General features: G+C 36.3%; 5 protein-coding genes across 8 annotated transcripts; all 5 read left to right on the forward strand.

Moving 5' to 3' along the window:
• Positions 1-1,132: 1,132 nt before the first annotated feature.
• On the forward strand, positions 1,133-1,900 carry LOC110733367 (18.3 kDa class I heat shock protein-like). The gene has a single exon (XM_021913402.1). The coding sequence runs from the start codon at positions 1,228-1,230 to the stop codon at positions 1,711-1,713; it is 486 nt and encodes a 161-aa protein (XP_021769094.1). The 5' UTR covers positions 1,133-1,227; the 3' UTR covers positions 1,714-1,900.
• A 2,153-nt stretch (positions 1,901-4,053) lies between these two features.
• On the forward strand, positions 4,054-6,327 carry LOC110733369 (UDP-glycosyltransferase 76B1-like). The gene is made up of 2 exons (XM_021913404.1): positions 4,054-4,781; positions 5,167-6,327. The coding sequence occupies exons 1-2, from the start codon at positions 4,289-4,291 to the stop codon at positions 6,057-6,059; spliced, it is 1,386 nt and encodes a 461-aa protein (XP_021769096.1). The 5' UTR covers positions 4,054-4,288; the 3' UTR covers positions 6,060-6,327.
• A 155-nt stretch (positions 6,328-6,482) lies between these two features.
• Positions 6,483-9,683, forward strand: LOC110733368 (UDP-glycosyltransferase 76B1-like). Its single transcript, XM_021913403.1, has 2 exons — positions 6,483-7,475; positions 8,293-9,683. The coding sequence occupies exons 1-2, from the start codon at positions 6,785-6,787 to the stop codon at positions 9,159-9,161; spliced, it is 1,560 nt and encodes a 519-aa protein (XP_021769095.1). The 5' UTR covers positions 6,483-6,784; the 3' UTR covers positions 9,162-9,683.
• Positions 9,684-10,026: 343 nt separating this feature from the next.
• Positions 10,027-12,319, forward strand: LOC110733370 (UDP-glycosyltransferase 76F1-like). Its single transcript, XM_021913405.1, has 2 exons — positions 10,027-10,553; positions 11,311-12,319. The coding sequence occupies exons 1-2, from the start codon at positions 10,052-10,054 to the stop codon at positions 12,171-12,173; spliced, it is 1,365 nt and encodes a 454-aa protein (XP_021769097.1). The 5' UTR covers positions 10,027-10,051; the 3' UTR covers positions 12,174-12,319.
• Positions 12,320-14,426: 2,107 nt separating this feature from the next.
• On the forward strand, positions 14,427-20,601 carry LOC110733371 (probable splicing factor 3A subunit 1). Of its 4 annotated transcripts, none has more exons than XM_021913407.1 (5): positions 14,427-14,642; positions 15,529-17,805; positions 19,228-20,004; positions 20,135-20,211; positions 20,300-20,601. In XM_021913407.1, the coding sequence occupies exons 2-3, from the start codon at positions 15,649-15,651 to the stop codon at positions 19,492-19,494; spliced, it is 2,424 nt and encodes an 807-aa protein (XP_021769099.1). In that variant the 5' UTR covers positions 14,427-14,642; positions 15,529-15,648; the 3' UTR covers positions 19,495-20,004; positions 20,135-20,211; positions 20,300-20,601. The 4 variants fall into 4 exon arrangements, with proteins under 4 accessions (XP_021769099.1, XP_021769102.1, XP_021769101.1 ...); XM_021913410.1 differs by having other exon boundaries at positions 19,228-19,925; XM_021913409.1 differs by having other exon boundaries at positions 19,228-19,913.
• The last annotated feature ends 1,065 nt before the right edge of the window (positions 20,602-21,666 follow it).

The raw sequence follows: 21,666 nt of genomic DNA on the forward strand, positions 1-21,666 counted from the left end.
TCAGTTTAGCTCCAATAGTTCAGTTCAATTCAACTCAATTTAGTAAATGTGAACAGATCTTGAGTCTAGGAAACATATTTTGGAAAATATATATGTACAATTGTACAAAGCATGACATGATGTAGTCCACATATAAAAACCGGTTAAGATAAGTTAAATTGGCCTAGAGCCCTAAACATGCAAAATGACATGACTTTGTCAACTTGATTAGTAAAACATGTATAGTGAGCTCATAAGCAGTCAAATCTAATAAGTCTAGATACGACACAAACCATAATCATATTTAGGTAATTTTGACACAATAATAGGATTGTGAAAAGATATATGATGTTTTTGATAATATGATGATCATGTTTAACAATTAGGGTGCATTTCCTATACAACAAACATATAAAATGGAAAGATAAATTATATATATATATATATATATATATATATATATATATATATATATATATATATATATATATATAGAGTACTGAAATATGAATGATTAAAAGAGTAATATGTTTTACTAGTATACAACCAAAATGAATATACTTTTATATATGTTAATAAATAGGTGTAATTCACAATCACTAATTATACCTTAAACTTAATTTACGATAATTTTTAGTTAATTTTAACCCTAAATCAAATCCAAAGGACCATATTGACCCTCCAAACCATTTAAGAACATATTTTTGACATGAAAATCGAATAATTTTTTTAATTTCGTTAGATTTAATGGTTATTTTGACAACAAGTGATGAAATACAATTTTTAGATTTTTAGTTGGTGGTTGATAAAATTTTTAAAAGTTTGATGGTAAAAAGCAATTTTGTGTTTTTTCTTGATCATAAAAAAAAAAAAAATTATAAAAAAAAAAACAAAACATTACTGTACATTTTTATCATGCTACACCGAGAGAAAAATTGAGAAATTTCATGTTTAGCGTAGAACATTCAAGACACTAGTACAAGCTCTAGGCAATTCTGGGTACGACGGTTCTCCACATTCTACATTCTTCCCATCAATTCTCCCATGCTCACCCTTTAACACGTCACCCATTCTCCAGAAATCTCACGAAATCACCCCTCTTTCATCACCTTCCCCTATAAATTCAACCCCCATCCGTTTCCATCCTCAATCATCATCAGAAATCAGCAAAATCACAGCAAACAAAAAATCTCTCAAAAAAACCATAAGAAACAAACAAATCACTCCAATTTTGATCATCAATTAACAATGTCGCTAATCCCAAACAACTGGTTCAACACCACCAACCGTCGCAGCAACATCTTCGACCCATTCTCCCTCGACGTATGGGACCCATTCTTCGACCTCCCTTCTTCCCTCACCACCGTCCCTCGCTCCGGCACCGCCTCTGAAACCGCCGCCTTCGCCAACGCCCGCATCGACTGGAGGGAGACTCAGGAGGCTCACGTCTTCAAGGCCGATCTTCCCGGAGTGAAGAAAGAGGAGGTAAAGGTCGAGGTTGAAGATGGAAATGTGCTCCGAATCAGCGGGCAGCGGGCAAGAGAGAAGGAGGAGAAGAATGATACATGGCATCGTGTTGAGAGGAGTTCTGGTAAGTTTATGAGGAAGTTTAGGCTGCCCGATAATGCTAAGGTTGATAATGTCAAGGCTGCAATGGAGAATGGTGTTCTTACTGTTACTGTTCCTAAGGTTGAAGCTCCTAAACCTGAGGTTAAATCTATCAACGTTTCTTAATTAATTAACCTTGTTTCTGGAAATTTCAAGGATGAAAGAAGTTTAATCGTTTGAGTTTGAGGTTGTAATAAATTGTTGAGGAAAAAAATGTGGTCTCTGTTTATTATTTAGTTTGTTTTCAGTTTCAATAGTATCACTAGTATGTAAGATATGATCGTTGGTATATAATAAAACAGTTTTTGTGTTATACTGTCTCTCCTTCTAATGATTTTTTTTAATTGAAGTTGTTTTGATTATTTGATTCATATACAGTTCTTTTATTCTATTAACTAGGTAATATTACTCTGTATAATCTATCCCTGTTTCTGGATTTAGATGAAGTTTAATCATACATTCATAGTTGATAACTTGATACTATATAAGTAAAATTAGTTATGCGATTATTTTTAAAAATTTGAGGGATGTATTAGCAGTGATTCAGTTAATGAAGTTGATGAAGTTTTTTTTTTTGAGAAAGTTGATGAAGATTAATGGTAAGAGATATTGAGAAATGTTACAAAAGGGCATTTTACATAAGTTTGAAATTAATGTTAATAAGTACTGTATGGTATACGAACTTTTGGATCATGTTTTGCCCCTTTTTCAAATGTTAGTTACATACGAGTAATTATCATCAAGTAATCAATTCAACGTGTTTTTAGTATATATATGTAAAGATGTTTAATGACATATATGTAAAGATGTTTAATGACCATGGTCAATTGATACTACTTTGAGCACTCTCTAAAACCTTTTGTGTTGAAAAGTACAATTAATCAATATTGTATAAATTATAATTGGTGTATTTTATTGAGTATTAAGGGAAATACGAAGTATGAATAGGAAGAGAACTAAAATGACTTATAAACTTTTAAACTAGACTATCAAATTTCAAACACGGTTAAGGAAATTAGTATTGAGTACAATATCAATCTTCTCTTTATGTTGTTAGATTGGCAAGAGGTTTGAGTTTAGGTGCATTGTGTACTGAGTATTGAGTAATACCAAAAATTTACAATGGTTTTATGAAGATATTAGGGTTTTTATTTATTTATTTATATTTTTTTAAGATAATATAAAAGACCTTACTGAACAGACACCTTTCACAGGTTTAACCAGCCTAGCTCCCCAGCCCGCAGGTCATCACAGAGTTATGAAAATATTAGTTGTTTTGATAAAATGACATGTTTATGGGCAAATTTATTTATGAACTTATGAAATAAAAAAAAAAGGTTATAAATTCTAAATAAGAGTAATTTGCATCATACATTTGAGGTAGTAAGTACTAGATCATTTGATTTTGATTGGTCAAATTATGTAACATTATACCAATTAGTTGTTGGTGTAGTGGTGATTGAGACTACACTTAGTAGGGAAGACCCGTGTTCGATCCCCTGCAACAACAATCGGGAGGGGACTGGAACCTAACCACCCAGAACTGATTCCCGAATCCACCGCACTCGATCCAATCCGATCTGAAATCGTTTTTTTTCGACTTGCATGGACATACTCCCTCTTTTTTTTTTAGGGCCTCATTTGAGATTTGACACTATTCATTAAACATAGTTTTGACCCATGTTTGTGAACTATACATAAATTTTTTTTTTTAAAAAAAGTCTTGGGGTACTAGTTGGAATCGTCTCAATAAGTAGATTTATTAATATTCAATTATTATAATTTATAGTTAATGAGATTATTAAGATTATGAATTATAATTTATAGTTAATGATGATTAAAGTTATTTATAAACTCATAACTTTATAAATAATAATAATAAAAAAATACTATATATAATTGAAGATGTTCCAAAATACAACAAACAATAAAGAGACATTTATAAATAATAATAATAAAAAAATACTATATATAATTGAAGATGATCAAGTAATGCCAATATCATATACGAATGATTGAAATAGAACTTCCCTCCTAAACTGTAATAGAATATAACATTACTATTTTTTTATTTTAAAGTGCAATACTTTGATATTTTTGCAATACAAGTATTCGATTAGTGGCTTTGATAACAAACAACTTTATCATACTGTTGCTATATTAGTTACAATGTATATTTGCATTATATCAACATTTTATAATTTAATAGACAAATAAATATATAAATGCTCAAAGTTATGTGTTGGCAAACGTGTCCAATGAAATGTTGTTGTGAGGGTATTTGCTAATGCCAACCAAATGGGGCGTTAGATGTTTTAGCCATTTACAAGTCCAGTACCAATTGCAATTTCACTACATATTAGAAGTATAGAACTATAGAAGACCCAAACAGAATGTGCCAGTCAACATGCTACAAGGCCAAAACGACAATAGGATCAAATAACAAGGATAATATATTTATTCAACAAAAACTTATCTTATTGAAAGTAGTTGCAAATTTCAATTATTGTACGCAAGCATAACCTGCATATTCTTTCATACCATGAAGGGCATGAACCAAGACAAACTTTGTTTGAAAAACCAAAAAACAAATCAAGACTAACAAAAGTTGTTTAGAGCTTGTTTCAAAGAAAAGTTGTTTAGAGCTTTAATTAGGCAGTCAAAGAAAAGCTGCAATCAACGAGAAACAGCATCAAGTAGAATGGAGAAGCAAAACAGCAAGCTGGGTTGCAGAGTAATACTCCTTCCCCATCCATATGTAGGCCACACAACTCCAATGTTCAATTTAGGAAATGCACTTTATTCTAAAGGATTTTCCATCGATATCATCCAAACTCGTCTCAACTCTTATGAACAAACTGCATTTCCTAACTTCACCTTCCACTACATGGAAGGAGGACAGTGGAGTCTTGAAACGCTGGTTTCCTCATTTGATCCTTGGGAGGCAGTAACTTTACTGAATAAGAGCTTTTCAGCGCCTTTTCGAGAATCCTTAGCCCAGGTCTTGGAGGCTGCTACCAAGGACCCAGAGCCAGTTGCCTGTCTGATATCAGACCCAATCTGGGATTTCGCAGGAACAGTTGCTGATGAATTTTACCTTCCAAGACTAGCTCTAAGAACTGGTGGCTTACTTGCTTTTGCTCTGTATGAATCACTGCCACTTCTACGGCAAAAAGGCTACTTCTCCCTCCAAGGTATGTATATTTCCTACTTTCCTAGCTTGTCAACTTGAATAACTTCTTTATCCAAATCCAGAACAAAGTCGTCCTGTATACAGAGAAAGACAAAGGTCAGCAAAATCTAAGATCTGGTAGTTTTTTAACAAATCGGCTGTCATTGTAGAACCATAACTCTCCAAAGGCTGGGTTTAGATGACGATGGTTTTGTTCGAATCACCATGGTTCATGCAGATATTTAGCCATACATACATATGTACGAGCACACACAAAAGTTTTGGAGATCTTAATCAATTCTAATTAATATGAGGTGTTGCAAGAAAGGAAATATTAATGAGCATATATATTCTGTACACATGAATTTATGTTTTTCTTCATTCCTTTAACTGCCTCTATCTTTCAGAGGGTGAAAAAGAAGCAGCTGTGTTGGAGTTTCCACCCCTCAAAGTGAAAGACCTACCATCAGATGCAAATCATGATGCAATTGCTGCTGTGGTTAAAGAAGCCAAGAGTTATCATCTGGGATTTATTTGTAATACATTCAAGGAGCTAGAAGGGTCTTTATTAGACCAATTTGGCAGAAGTGCTCCCGGTATTCCCGTCTTTCCGGTAGGCCCACTGCACATATACCCCTCAACTTGTATGGGTGAAAAACACAATGAAGACCACAGCTCCATCACCTGGCTAAACACACAGGCACCAAATTCTGTATTATATCTGTGTTTTGGGACTATTGCAGCTATAAGCAAGGATCAGTTTGAAGAGATAGCTTGGGGGCTTGCCAACAGCAAACAGCCGTTCTTGTGGGTGGTCCGACCCAGGATGATTAATGGCTCAGACACGGATGATGACATATTACCTGAAAATTTTCTCGAGGCTGTGAGTGGGAGAGGCTATATTGTGACCTGGGCATCACAGTTGGAGGTTTTGGCCCATCCAAGTGTTGGAGGATTTTGGACTCACAGTGGTTGGAATTCAACTATTGAGAGCATTTCCAAAGGAGTACCCATGATTTGCTTTCCATTTTTTGGGGATCAGAAGATGAATACTAGACATGTCAGTGATATCTTGAGGATCGGGTTGTATTTGGAGAAAGGGCTAGAGAGACAGGAAATAGAGAGCGCGATCAGAAGACTGATGTTGGAAAAAGAAGGCAACGAGATGAGAGAAAGGATAACAGCTTTGAAAGAGAAAGCACATAGTTGTCTCATGGAAGGAGGGTCTTCATGTGAAGCTTTGGATCAGTTAACTAATCACATTATATCATTTCGTGGTACTGAAAGACCAAGGATATGAAATCAAGTAATACCATAGAATCAATTGAGTCACAAAGTATTACTTTTACTCTACAAGGTGAATAACAGAGGCCTCTATCTTATTCAAACTCTTTTTTTTTACTATTATTATTCTTGGATGTATTTAGACATTTATGGCTGTAACTTGGACTAATTTTTTTTCAGTTAGAAGTAAACACGATTGTGATGCTGATAAAAAAATTACCACCCCTCTTTTAAATAAAATAAATAAATAAATAAATAATCAATTTTAATTCCCTTTCCTCTCTTCCCCTTCTGCCTATTTTCTCCACCATTGCTATCCAAACACATCGTTAGGCTTGTGTTCAATAAGAAATAAGAGGAAAACTGAAAGATTAGGGAAAAAGAGGGAACGAGAAATCCCTTCCCTTCCCCCCAAATCACATCCAAACAAGAAATAATCAGCCCCCTCACTCTTCGTCTCTTCCGGCAATTTAAGATTCCCTCATCCACCCCTCCCTCCCCCCCCCCCCAAATCTCACATCCAAACAAAAAATAATCAGCCCCCTCTCACTCTTCGTCTCTTCCGGCATTTAAGAATACCTCATCCACATACTAAAAAAATTTACATAAAGCACATGTACAAGAGCTTTGAATCTCCAATGTATCATGGGACCACTGCATGGTATGGGGGAAGCTGAAAAAATATCAATGAAACAGTTGTCCATGCATAATCACATGTTTTATTAGTGCTACAACGCATGCATGTACTCTTCTGCTTTTGGCTGCTTTCAATGTAATTCCAACAGACAAAGTTCTAAGACAAAACACGACGATGCTACCAAAGTTTCGGATTCTGCATCTTCTATAAATTCCCTACAAAGTAGTAAGCATTTCTGGGCAAACCCAAACCCTTATTGCTACACAAAATATTACAGAGAAGCCTTTGACCCAATGTCCCAAATGTTAGCCAAAGTTCCTAAAGAGGGAACGACACAGCAAAGAAAGATAAGATTAGTCCTATTCCCTCTACCCTTGCAAGGCCATGTTACACCAATGTTCCATCTAGCCACTCTTCTTCACTCAAAAGGTTTCTCAATCACTATAACCCAAACAAAATATAAATCTCTTGATCCTACCCTATTCCCGCACTTCGCCTTCCACCTCCTGGATGATGGCTTGCCTGATAACGCCACATTTGGACCAAATAATCACAGCACGATCCTAGCCACCCTAAACACAAACTGCTCAGAACCGTTCAGAAATTGCTTAACCCAGATTTTGAGCAAGGAGCCCATCGCTTGCCTTATTACAGATCCTTTGTGGTCATTCACAAAGTCTGCTGCCAGTAGCCTTAGTCTTCCCAGGATCGTCCTGAGGTGTGCTAGCATGTCTACCTTTTACGTTTATCATTCCCTGCCATTTCTACGAGAAAAGGGCTACTACCCTCTCCAAGGTACTAACCTCAACATCTTTGCTTTGGCAATATTTGAATTAACATTATAATAGTACACAATTATTTTTCACTAACATATAACCCATACCAACATAATCTTTATATAAACATTATACTAATCCACATTTGTTAAGGAATCATCAAGGATATGATGAAAAAGTTTAACTAGTACTAATTGGATAGCTTGTCTAATTTTTGGGGACAATAGAGAAAAGTGGTCATAACTGAAGGAGAAAAGTGTAAGTTTGTTTAATACAAGGATCTTAAACAATTATTGTACTGGATTTTTCTTCAACTTATTGATAAACTGAAAAATACCGAGAATTGGTACAAATTTTACCTCGTATGTGAGGTAAACATCATGGTCTAACATCAAGGGTTAGAAAGAAGAATTCAACAATCATATACTCTATACCATGTACTTCACTCAAATGAAAAACAGGACACAAGCCAAGCTAAAATAACTATAGGCGTTCAAAATAATCATCAAAGAAACAAAAAATGGCTGTAAGCACCTGTCTAACACGTGTCAACACTATAACATGTTTATCACAGCAACAACTCGGGGCAACACCTTGGCCACACTTGTAAGTGTATTTTACTAAATGTAACTTGCTCACGGGCCGCACACTAGTACATGTATTATTACTTGGTATCTTAAGATTTAATATGTTATTAACAGGCCTCGTACTCACTATTATATGCAGTTTTAAATTTCATTGCAAATTCTAATTTTCTGTTCTTTATGGCATTTCTTTCCTTTCAAATTTTGATCACTCATCTACGTCTATCTCTCACATAAAAACATATGTTTCAGAGACTAAATCTGATGAGCCAGTACCAGAGCTCCCACCACTCAAAGTCAAAGACCTACCTCCAGAAGCAAAACATAACCTCTTGGTTGATATAATTACAGAAATGGAGAATTCACAAGGTATCATCTGCAACACTTTTGAGGAACTTGAAGATTTTTATATAGCAAGAGTACACCAAGTCCTTCCCATCCCCATCTTTGCACTAGGTCCAATACACAAAAACTCACCAAGTTCTCAGGCTAGCATATGGACGCAAGATCATACATCCATTTCATGGCTAGATACACAAGCCCCCAAGTCAGTGCTCTATGTTAGTTTCGGGAGCATGGTACAAGTGAGCAAAGCTGATTTTGTAGAGATAGCCTGCGGATTAGCCAACAGCAAGCAGCCGTTCCTATGGGTGGTTCGCCATGGCTCAATTGAAGGATCAGATGAAACTGATCCACTCCCCTTGCCAGAGGGTTACTCAGACACAATAGGTCAAAGGGGGAATATTGTCAACTGGGCACCTCAACAAGAAGTTTTAGCCCACCCTGCAGTAGGAGGTTTCTGGACTCATTGTGGATGGAACTCTATTATGGAGAGCATTAGTGAAGGTGTACCAATGCTTTGCCTACCTTTCTTTGCTGATCAGAATATAAACACGAGGCACGTAAGCGACCATTGGAGAATTGGAATGGAGCTGGACAAGGGGATCAAAAGAGGTGAAATAGAGAGAGCAATCAGAAAACTGATGGTGGAAGAAGAAGGTGAAGCAATGAGAAATAGAATCACAGCTTTGAAAGAAAAGGCAACTCTTTCTGTCATGGAAGGTGGCTCCTCATACAAATCCTTGGAGAATCTCACTAATTATCTCTTGTCTTCACTTTAAGTTGCTCTGTACTTCCATTTTAATTCCGCGAAAATTGGCCTATAAAGAATTCAGTACAATCCACCCCCTCTTTCATCTCAAATATCAAAGGTCCAAACCCAAACGGGAACAAGAGATTGGAATTGTCTATTTTGACAGACTGTAGACTGTAGACGGTAGACCAGACTTGTTCTAATACGGAGCAAAATATCCATGCTTGGATCCGGTAAAGAACTGGTTTTGAGATTTTTAACTTCTTTATAAAAATATTTTTTTAAAAAAAACATTTTTTTTTATCCACACAAATGTTATTTCATATTGTCTTTTTTTTTTTTTGACAAACATTTCATATTACCTTAATCACTGTAGAAAGGTCAATATTGAATAAAACATGTCCTTTAACATAGTCACTAAAAAGAAGTATAAATACATAATTTTTAACACAAATCTTCACTGCAGTTATTATTCTTTAGAGGATCACTAAATCAACATTAAGTATTGTAAAAAAAAAAAAATTGAAGCAAGTAAAGAAAGAGAAATAAACAGCCATATATATACATATAAAAAAAAATATAAAATAACATAAAATAAAAAAAAAACGTAAATGATTTAAGGGATGGAGAGAGAAAAGGAAAAATAAAATGTCAAAATATGAATAAACATTTTTGAAACATCTGATAAGGACAAGCATGATTTTTCAACCATATGCCAAAAAAAAAAGCATGATTTTTCAACCCATTCTACGTAGTAAAAGCAAAATAAGGTTGAGTAGATGACAGCAAAAAATGACAAGTTCATCATCCACTAAATGCAAAAAACGACAGCAACCAATATAAAACGACTCAACATAATATTTCACACACCTAACTCAAAAGAAAAGCAAAAATCTGAAAAATCAATCATAAGCTCCAATGGAAGGGATAATGAAGCAGAGCAAGTTGGGTCGTAGATTACTACTGTTTCCTACACCATTTCAGGGTCATCAATATCCTATGTTACATCTAGCAACCCTCCTACACTCCAAAGGCTTCTCCATCACCATTATCCAGACTCCTTATAATCCTATAAATCCTACTTATTTCCCACACTTGACCTTCCGCTCCTTTTACAACAGCTCGCTTGAGTCATATTCTAAAATCCCTCCGTCTGACCCTTCCACAATCTTATCTGTCATGGATGATTGCTCGGAACCTTTCCAGGATTGCTTGTCTCAAATTTTGCAAGAGACTGGTGCTGCTACAGACAAAGAGCCTATTGCTGCCTTAATAACAGATCCTGTGTGGAAATTTGCTGGGTCTGTTGCTGCTAGCTTTAACCTACCTAGGATGGTGCTGAGGACTGGTAGCATGTCGTCTTTACTCGTTTTCAGTTCCCTGCCTTGTTTACGAGAAAAAGGCTATTTCCCTCCCCAAGGTAACTTCAAAACTTGATTTCTTTTGCCTAGAATATTGTCAAGTCAGAAAGACAAACTTGGTGGGATTTATCTAGGAAAGACGGTAAAAAGAGCATTTTGCCACACACCTGAATTTATACTCAAGTTATTGATGTACTCCAAAAGGTTAACACTTGAATTAGACACAAAATCTATTGTAAAATCAAAGGTGGCGCGTGTGTGTTACCTGCCCCTACACATTTCATGCGTCGTGTACTCATGTATACGGCTACATGAAGACGCCTAAGGCATGTTACACACTTTATTATGGTGTTATTTTATATACTGATATAGACCAAAGTCTTTGAAGATGTATGTATAACAGCACACACACACACAAAATATCTTATACAGAATCACTACTAGCTCCATATTTGAATAATTTCTTAGGAGTTCATAGAGTCAGTGTTCAGCAGCAAATGAGTAGTAAGCAGATGATGTCCTGATTTTGAATACAAATGTTATGTCTGCATAAATGCAGGATGGAATTAAAGAAAACCCAAATTCCCAATAGGATTTGTACAATTAAAATCAACGGAAATCAAAAACATGAATCAAAAGTGTTGAAAGACAACCTTCAAGTTTATAGGCAGATATTAGCATAGCTGCTTTACAACCCATTAAGATACTGTATGTGTTTAAGTTGTTTTACAACTTTACTTGAGGTTATTAAAACTTTGGGTCTTTATATTTCTGCAAAAATCCTTGACCCCTCTCTTTTTCTCTCCCACATTTCAGATCATAAACTAAACGAACCACTGCCCGAGCTTCCTCCTTTGAAAGCCAGGGATCTTCCTTTAGAATGGCTACATAATGAAAGACTTGAAGCTCTAGTCCAAGAAACCAAGATTTCCCAAGGTGTTATAGGCAATACCTTTGAGGAACTGGAAGATTATTCGATAGCTCGAGTTCACCAAATCCTTTCCATTCCCATCTTTCCTATAGGCCCCTTACACAAACACTCACCAACTTATGATACCAACTATTGGGCACAAGACCAAACCTCCATCGGTTGGCTGAATAAGCAAGCACCCAAGTCTGTACTGTATGTGAGTTTTGGGAGTGTTGCAGCTATGAGTAAAACTGAATTTCTTGAGCTAGCCTGGGGACTGCTTGACAGCATGGTGCCTTTCCTATGGGTGGTTCGCCCCGGATTGATCCAAGGTTCAGAAGCCAACAATGACTCATTGCCAGAAGGCTACCTTGAAATGGTAGGTGAGAGAGGGCATGTTGTCAAATGGGCACCTCAATTAGAGGTTTTATCCCACCCATCTGTTGGAGGGTTTTGGACTCACAATGGATGGAATTCAACTTTAGAGAGTATTTGTGAAGGAGTGCCAATGCTTTGCCAGCCTATCTTAAGTGACCAGAATATGAACGCGAGGCATGTTAGTGATGGTTGGAGGATAGGATTGAAGTTGGAAAAGGGGCTAAAAAGAGAAGAAATAGCAAGGTCAATAAGAAAACTAATGCTGGAAGAAGGGGAAGAGATGAGGAACAGAATCACAGCTTTACAGCAGAAGGCAACTCTTTGTGTCAAGGAAGGCGGTTCTTCATATATATCTTTAGAGAGGCTTACCAGCTATCTGCTATCATTTTGATTCACTTATTTATCATCATTGAATGTTGTTATTACTAAATAAACTGAGAAGAGTTTTTCTTTTAATCTTTTGTACCCAAAATTTGACATAATAAGCAAAAGACCAATGGAGCAGTTGCTCCATAGATCCCAACTCTATCCATTTCCCATGTTTCTCCTTTCACTTTCAAATGATGGCTCCCTAATAATGTCATATCTGCACCAAGAAAGCAGTCTTAAACTCTTAATTGCCCTTAACACAATCTTTATAGAACCACTGCTTATCCTAGATTTTGAGCAAGGGTGTGATCATCCCAACACATCTTCGCAATCAAGGTTGCTACTTAGGGCCTGTTCTCATTGACTGAACTCAGCTGAACTGAACTGACCTGAGCTGAACTGAAATAAATATTTTTTGAAGAGAAGGAAATTAGGAGCTGAAGTGACTGAATTTCAACGTATGAGAACATACCCTTACTATCACTTCAACATCTTCGCTTCTCTGAATTTGCTTACAAGACTCTAAATCAACTCTAACATCCTGAATTTTTCTATCAATTTGAAACTAAGTATAATAGTACAGAGTGGGTTTCAGTAATCAGCACAAATTATGATTTCAGTAATCAATTTTTAATAATCAGATGATAATTAGAAACTCATAAGTTAATAAGCATAACAAAACATAATGTAATTACAGGATGAGTTTTCTTTAAAAAATAATAATAATAATAATTACAGGATGAATAACAGCTAATAATCAATGTTCTGCATGCCACATTTTGAAAGGCAAATCCAATGATCAATCAAATAAACATTAAGAGAGTGAATTTTGAGCAAACATAAACAATGAATTTAAGAATTAAACCAATATTTGAGTGGAAATGAAACTAACCAAAAAAATATATGAAAGCCTTGACATAATTTTACTCCACCACCGCGCCACCGTGGGAGGAGGCGACGTCGTTTCAAGGTGATAGAAGTAGAGCGTCGAGGAAGGAGGATGTGGGTTGGACAGTTGGATCGGCGGCGTTTGGAGCACCACCATTATCGGAGGAATGCCGCCGGCGAGTTTCCTGGCGACGGGGTCGACTGGTGGGAAATGTAACATTGTTTTTAACCTACTTAATTTTAATCTTTCAAAGTAAAAATAAATTCTGTTATAAAATTCAAATTCATTACAAAATCAGTAAAAATAATTTCATTTCAAAAAAAAATAATTTAATTTAATAAAATTAATTTAAATTCAGTAGAAATAATTTAAGTTCAACAAATATAATTTATTTTTTTCGTAAAGAAAAATATAATTTTGTTTCATTAAAACAGATAAAGTGAACAGGCCTAATTTGGTGATCTTTGTAAAAAAAAAAAAATTAATAATTTGGTAATCACTTAAAAGTTATGCCCCTAAAGTCCCAAATTTCTCCTCACTAATTTTTATTAACAATAACCTTTTACGTTAACAATAACCTTTTTTATTATTTTATTTTTTGATGTTTTAAATTTTTTTAAAAGTATTAAACCGATTAAAATAGGACACATGTCAAATTAATAACGAACGCCACAACACCATTGTTGATAAAATAACTTAACTTTCGTTAATGGATATGACTGTCAAAGGGTGTTGTCGATAAAATATCGTGATGTGGAGGGCATAACTTATAACTATGAAAATGTATAGATACAGCTTAGAAACCGAAAAATTTGGGAGTCATAGCTTAAAACAAACTTCTTTTTTTTTGTTAGTAAGGAGAAGGGTTTATCGGGCCAGAACCTGTCATAGGTCCTCTCGACATAACAACTTATGTTTTTTATAAATACTCCGTAGTGCAAGATTCAAAATGTTGCAATTATTTACAAAATCAATCAATCAATTATCAATAATAAAACTATAATAATAATAATAATATTTCAAATCTTTTATATCTTCATATAATAAATATAATTCTATTATTTGGTGTTCTTAATTCTTTTACATACACATTTATCTAAAATATTATTCCAACTTTTATTTAAATATCTTTTAAACGAATTATTATTAAATTTTGCTTAAAAATAACAATGAAATTGATTCATATAAGAAATTACTTTTAAACGACCTTTTAATATATAGATTATAATAGTATAATTTCTATATATCCCCTAATAAATATGTTTTACCAAATTTTATTTGTTAGATATAATTAATTTTTAAAAAACCTTAAAACTTATTGTGTTTATAACACGGACCTATGTAGACAAAAAAATGTTTTATACGATGAAGGCGGCAAATAGAAATATTTTTGGATTTACGGATATATCCCAATAAAAAAAAGGGGGATTTTTTTTTTTTTCTAAGAGCCCTAATCTAGCACTCTCTACCTCATCTATCTTCCAGTTCCTGCGAGTTTGATATCATGCTTTCGAAGAAGACGACATACTTGCAGTAACTCATTCATCAATCCTCTGCTCCTTGTTCCGGCGATATTTTCGATCTCCTCTAAGAGATTATTAGGTATGAATTCCTCTCGTTGTTTTTCTTTACTAATTGTTCGGTTTGATTAGATTCTGAAATTTCTAAATCTTTTGTTTTTTTATTGCCTTATTATTTTGGAATTTCGAGCTTTAGTTTATACTTCTTGCATATTTCGATTCGCCGAGTTTATTTTATTTCACCTGATTGCATTAATTCGATTTGGGTGGTCGTATTTCTGCATTTTAGGGTTTATGTAATCTTGGGTTTCTTACTTTTATTTTTTTAATTTGTTTGTTGGATTGAAGTTGTTTACTCTCGACATGTTACTTGCCATCGTTTTAATTTAATTTTATTTTCTGGTTATTGTTTGTCTAATTGTCTTCCGCGAGTGGCTTACTCATGTGTTACAATTATCACCCAATTTCTTAGGAATATGGTTTCTTGGGATTAAATTTAGGTTAAAGGGATAGTGAAGAATCATAGAGATGTGCAACTGTATAGAATTTGTGATATCTAATTTGTTAATCAATCCCTTGGGAATTGCGATCCGGAAAAAAGCGTTTGATTTGAGCTAAGCTAATGTAGTGAACACTAGGATGTAAACCTGTGAATTTCTTTCTTGCACCCAATATTAAACAGTGAATGTTCACTAAGATGCTTTGTGTTAAGGGTGGCTGTAGTTGGAAGAGTCTCTTTGTGAGGTATTATTAGTCTGAGAATGGAAAGAAAAGCAGCAAGGCCGTTCTATCTATATCCTTGGAATATGTGGATATCATAGAAAATATGTGCCTTCTTGCGTGTACGTGTTACTAGAAGTTACCCAATGTTGTTTATATAGTTCTTTTTTTTCTTAAATGTCATTTCTCATATCTTAAAACAAGTAAAAGTGTAAAGTTTCTTATTTTATGGGTTATTATTGATGCAGATCCTCAGTGCAGCGGTTTAACCCTCTGATACTTAGCCTCTAATGCCCTGGAGATTCTGTGGTTTATTGCATTAGTTTGAGTTTTCTGTTTCTGTATATTGAGAGAAAGGGTATTGCAATATGATGGGCACATTATCAATATTACCACTTCCAGCTCCACCAGAAGATGGGGATCTTGGCCCAACCCCACTTTCTCAGTTGCCTCCTGATGATGAGATGAAAGAAGCAGAAGATCAAAACAAAGCTAGCAAAGCGAGTTCAGTGGCAACGCATACAAGAACCATTGGAATTATCCACCCCCCACCGGATATTAGAAACATTGTTGATAAGACATCTCAATTCGTGGCAAAGAATGGGCCCGAGTTTGAGAAGAGGATTATCGCCAGTAATGCAGGGAATGTGAAATTTAATTTCCTAAATGCTTCAGATCCTTACCATGCTTATTATCAACATCGGTTGTCGGAGTTCAGAGCACAAAATCAATCTTCAGGACAACAACCGCTTTCCCAGCCTGGTGATTCGATGGCCTCGGAGGCTGAGTCTGGTGTCCTTGCCGATGGTGTGGCTGCTGCAGATGAGAAGCCTGATCCTTCTGCGCAATTCAGACCTGTTCGTAAGGTACTTGAGCCTCCAGAAGCTGAACAATATACTGTAAGGCTGCCAGAGGGGATTACAGGGGAGGAATTGGATATTATTAAGCTTACTGCACAATTTGTTGCTCGAAACGGAAAATCCTTTTTGACAGGTCTTACTAGTCGAGAGATGAACAACCCCCAATTCCATTTTTTGAAGCCTACACATAGCATGTTTATGTTTTTCACTGCCCTTGCTGATGCCTATTCTAAGGTTCTGATGCCTCCAAAAGGCTTGACTGAAAAGCTAAGGAAGAGTATTGCTGACCGGACAACAGTCCTTGAGCGGTGTTTGCATAGGCTTGAATGGGAAAAGTCGCAGGAGCAAGCTAGGCAGAAAGCTGAAGATGAAATTGAGCAAGAAAGAATTCAAATGGCTATGATTGATTGGCATGATTTTGTTGTGGTTGAATCAATTGACTTTGCAGATGATGAAGATGAGGCACTGCCTATGCCAATGACTCTTGAAGAAGTTATAAGGAGAAGCAAGGTTTCAGCGAAGGATGGGGATGAAGAGGAAATTGTTGAGCCAGGAAAGGAGGTAGCGATGGAAATGGATGAGGAAGAGATGCAGCTTCTTCAAGAGGGTATGACAGGTGCTACCCTTGAGGAAAATGGTGAGGAAAAGAAGGACGAGGTTAAGGCTGCTATGGATGAAGATGATCCTCCAATGAGAATTGTGAAGAACTGGAAGCGACCTGAAGAGAGAATTGCTGCTGAAAGAGACCCAACAAAGTATGTGGTTTCTCCAATTACCGGTGAACTGATTACCATAAGTGAGATGTCAGAGCATATGAGGATTTCTCTAATTGATCCGAAATACAAGGAGCAAAAGGAGAGGATGTTTGCCAAGATTCGAGAGACAACCCTTGCTCATGATGATGAAATTTCCAGAAACATTGTGGGACTTGCTCGTACTCGTCCAGATATATTTGGTACTACAGAAGAAGAAGTATCTAATGCTGTCAAAGCGGAGATAGAGAAGAAAAAGGATGAGCAGCCTAAGCAAGTCATATGGGATGGTCATACAGGGAGCATTGGTCGCACTGCAAATCAGGCTATGTCGCAGAGTATGGGTGGTGAGGATCAAAGTGAGACCAGTTACAATGATGGGAGGTCTCTCCCTGGTCCAGCTGCTCCTCCTCCACCGAGACCCGGTGTTCCTATGCTTCGTCCACTTCCTCCCCCAGCTAATCTATCTGTGAACATGCCTCGTGTACCAACCAGCAATATTCAGTATTCTACTCCAACCTCTGGTGGGCTTATGGCACCACCCCCACCTCGTCCTATGTACACTTTAAGCCAAATGGGTCCTCCTCCGCCACCTCCTATGCAAATGCCTCCTGGACAGCAGCATATGATGATGAATCGCCCACCAATGCCTCCAGCTGGGTCCATGAACCAACCTGGTATGCCAGTGCCTCCTGCACCTGGATCTCAATTTACACTGCTTGGTGTTCACCGGCCCTTTACACCTGTTCCACAACATGGTATGCCTGCTCCACCAATGCCTCAAGGAATGCTGCCTCCACCCCCACCACCTGAGGAAGCTCCTCCTCCACTTCCTGAGGAACCAGAGCCCAAGAGACAGAAGTTGGATGACTCTGCATTGATTCCAGAAGAGCAGTTCCTTGCTCAACATCCAGTACGCTTTCTTTTTCCCTGTCCAAATTCTGTCTTTGCTTGAAATTTGCCTGTTTGTCTGTCAAATGCTTTGTGACAAAATCTGCAAATTTATTACTGTCTAAAGCTCTTTCTGTCATAGTATTATGCTTTCTTTGGAGCTGCTTCTCTTATTTTAGTGAGGCTCTATGGCATGTTTTATATCAAATTTCTTTAGTTGGTAATACTGACCTGTGATGTCTTGTTTTAAAGTACAGCTAAATATTTAAGCTGTGTGAACAAGATTTATAAGCATTATTGTTATATACTAGCTACATGAAATTATATTCTACATCAACTTTAATAGCATATATATATAGAGATATTGAAGTCGTAGCTAAGTGTTGTTCTTCTAATCTAAGTAAAATAAAAGTGCTCTTTTATTAAAAATCATTAATTTCGGTTTCCTCCACATTCCAAAACCTTTTCTTGTCATGATCAAGGGAAGGGTTGCTAAATTGTTCCCTTTTTTTTTTACTCTTTGTGTGTGTGTGTGTGTGTGTGTGTGTGTGTGTGTGTGTTTTATAGGTAATTTTCCTACATCTTTGTTTAATACGTAGGTGATACATGGTGACATCAAGAATTACAAATAATATTCCAGTGTGATATTGTGAAACTCTTAAGCCCAGTGTGATAATAACTCATTGAGCTGCTTTATGATTTGGATGGATTTGTGTATTGCTGGGTATTCAGTTGTGGCGTATTCTAGGCTTCTGCCAACTATAGTATTCTGGCACATAATAAGAACTTTAAAAGAGGGAATAATTTTAGCCTCAAGCATTATGGCAGTGAATCTGTGTCATTGCTGGTATGTCCACTATAGGATATAGGCAGTGAGTAGGCTGCCAGTGTCTGGGTCGCTACAAGTGTAGATGTGTGTATACTGTGCTTTGTTCTTTTTGTTCTGGGTTAGGTATTGATTATTATATACTTCATTCTTTATAATGGCAACACTTACACTTTCATGCTTTTGATAACTCACAATTGAACCATTAATATCTTTACTTTAATTAGTAAAAAATTTAAAATGTTGATATTTGAAATCATGCATTGAAACAAATCCAGTGGCATTTTACACTTGACATTTGGTTTTGTATATTTGAGTAATCTTGTCAAAGTGGGCTATTTTAATTTCAAAATTACAAGTGTTGCAATTTTAAAACAATGTAAACCTGATAACTGGTCATAACCTCATTTTGATGTACCTTTTTTCTTTCCATCATCACCTTTAGATGTATGCAATCTAGACCCAATTAATTGCAGGGTGTCTTTGTTCTGGGCAGACATAATCAAGCTTCCACCTTCATTAATTAAGAAGCAGAGCATAGTCTGAGCTAAATCCTTAACCCCACCTGAACTACATGAGATGGAGCTAATTGTTGCTTTTGAATTTTTTTCTCTACAGGGACCTGTCAGGATCAACATATCTGTTCCCAATGTTGATGAAGGGAACCTCAAGGGACAAGTTTTGGAAATCGTCATGTCCTTGAATGAAACCGTTGGCAGTCTGAAAGAAAAAGTATCTGGGGAAATTCAACTTCCAGCAAACAAACAGAAATTGAGTGGGAAGGCTGGTTTTCTCAAGGATAATCTCAAACTTGCTTATTACAATATTGGAGATGGAGAGACCTTGACTCTTTCTTTGAGGGAGCGTGGTGGCAGGAAGAGATGAACAAATTACCTAGAGAACCCAACGAAAGACCCTTGTTGGAGTACTACTTCCTAAGAATTTTTCTATATAATCCTGTTCGGCCATGAATATTTCTTTTGAGATGATATCTTGAATTTTTTGTGCCCATGTATCTTAAGTTCAGCCGTGCAACTTCTTTATCGTTGTTACTAATCTGATTCTATTTGCCTTTGCAGCTCATCAGTTCTGCTCACAAGTAGTCATGTCATGATTCTGATACTAACTTTTCTTCGAGTATAGCTGACCTCAGTACCATAATTTGTTGTTTTAGTCTGTAATTGGATATTTGATTATTTTATCTTAGTAGTGCTGATATTTTTGGAGCACTTTTTTTTGGTGGTAGGGAAGAATACTCTTTTTTCTGGGCAAGGCTCATCCTATTATGTTGGCAGATCTCCCAGGTACCTTTCGTGGTGCGTGTTGCTGCACGGCTTCTTGTCAAGTGAATATTGCTTTTTCTGGGACTCTCAACTAACAATTAAAGTGCTTTAGGTCATTTTTCCATTCATGTTAAATGAACAGGAAAACTTATACTCTGTAGAAACCTATAAAGATTGCATGATTAGACAACTGAATGAAATGTAGTGGAGTGATTGATGCTTTTCCGTTTACCTTTGAACAGTGAAGCTACCTTTCTCAAAAGGGTTTGCAGAGTGACATCTGAAGTCCTTCGGGCTCTTGTTATGATACCAGATGCAGGTAGGAGAGAGGGTTTTATCGCATTTTGTTTAACCATAAGTAGAATTAAGTCGTTTAGCAAGCCCTGAAATTTGGCTTTCTTTTGCAGTATGGGCTGGTTTACTGACTGCTCTTCTTGGAATGTGAAGGTTGATCTGAGATTGATCGGAATACTCTAGTTTTTTTTTAATCTTATTCTAGTTTAATAATAGTATAAATTAAAGGTTGGTCCTGGAAAAATTGAGTAAAAATAAATGAAAAATGTGACTTGTCTTCCCCTTGATTATCTGCTGTACATATAATTTTGTTTAGGCAGTATTCTCTTGTCTTCTTGCTCTATTCAGATGTCTGCTGATCAATTTTCTCTATTATACTCGTATGTTTGAGAAATGAACAACTGTAATTTAACTATGTTGATGTCAGACTGTTGTTTCCGGTGAAGCATCTGTGATGGTGTTCCTGAGCAATTTATGTGTAATTGTGATTCTCCTTCCAAAGAGACTATACAGAAGGACTTAACTAGTTTGGGACTGAATCAAATAGGCATGAATATTTTCTTGGCCTTTTATGGGTGCTTTCTTTAGAGAATTCGATTTGAGATTTTGCGAGGAAGTGATCGATATGACTTGATGTTGGTTTATGGTCGTGTGCTTCCTCTATAGTGGTTTTAGAATTTGCTGAATTGCCCATGTATGTTGTTGGTCAATTACAGGTAATTTGATGAATTATCTACGGAGTACTACTTTGTAGACTTGAAATGACTTATCTGATCACCAAGAGATGGATTGTGCGCTATTCATCCAACGAGGAATGGATTGAGTTTACCGAGTCTTGTTACACTTTCCATTAAGCGACGTTAACCCTGATTATAGATTCTTGTACGTGTCGTGCTTTAGCAACAAATGTTGGTAGACTGGTAATTCAATCCGCCCAGAAATTGTAGTTATATTGGGAACTTGTAGGGCTCTTCACTCACCTGGTCACCCCCTTCCCCCTCGTTACTGATAATAAAGCTCCGATATTCGTAATTTTAGTAGCAAAGAGTTAATTAAGCTTTTCTCCGTACACACGAGCCCCTTATTATTTCAATGGCCATGACCAAATGGCTACCATTGTTCAACCCTTGTTGCAAACCTTATACGGAAACCATCTCCGTCACTGCATTTGAAGCACCTAAAAGTAGAAGTTGGTGTCTTTCTTCTTGTCACCAATGGAAGTATTTGTCCTTACTATTGTGAAAGAAAGCAAGGCCTGCCTTTGCCCAACAAGAGGAATTGATTCTAAGTCCAAGCATCACATGCCAGCTGATGTGGTCACCTATATGCAACATACGTTTCTCAATCACTAGATAGCCTGGTGTTTTAGAGTAAACATTGAGCAGTGATGTTTAAAGGCCTACTTTACGACGACACCGGCTGCTTCAGTGTGGAGTATAAGGAGGAAGATGATGCATAAGCGACGGAGATAGGCAGATAG

The sequence above is a fragment of the Chenopodium quinoa genome, unplaced genomic scaffold (genome assembly GCF_001683475.1).
Source record: "Chenopodium quinoa cultivar QQ74 unplaced genomic scaffold, ASM168347v1, whole genome shotgun sequence".
Classification (NCBI taxonomy): domain Eukaryota; kingdom Viridiplantae; phylum Streptophyta; class Magnoliopsida; order Caryophyllales; family Amaranthaceae; genus Chenopodium; species Chenopodium quinoa.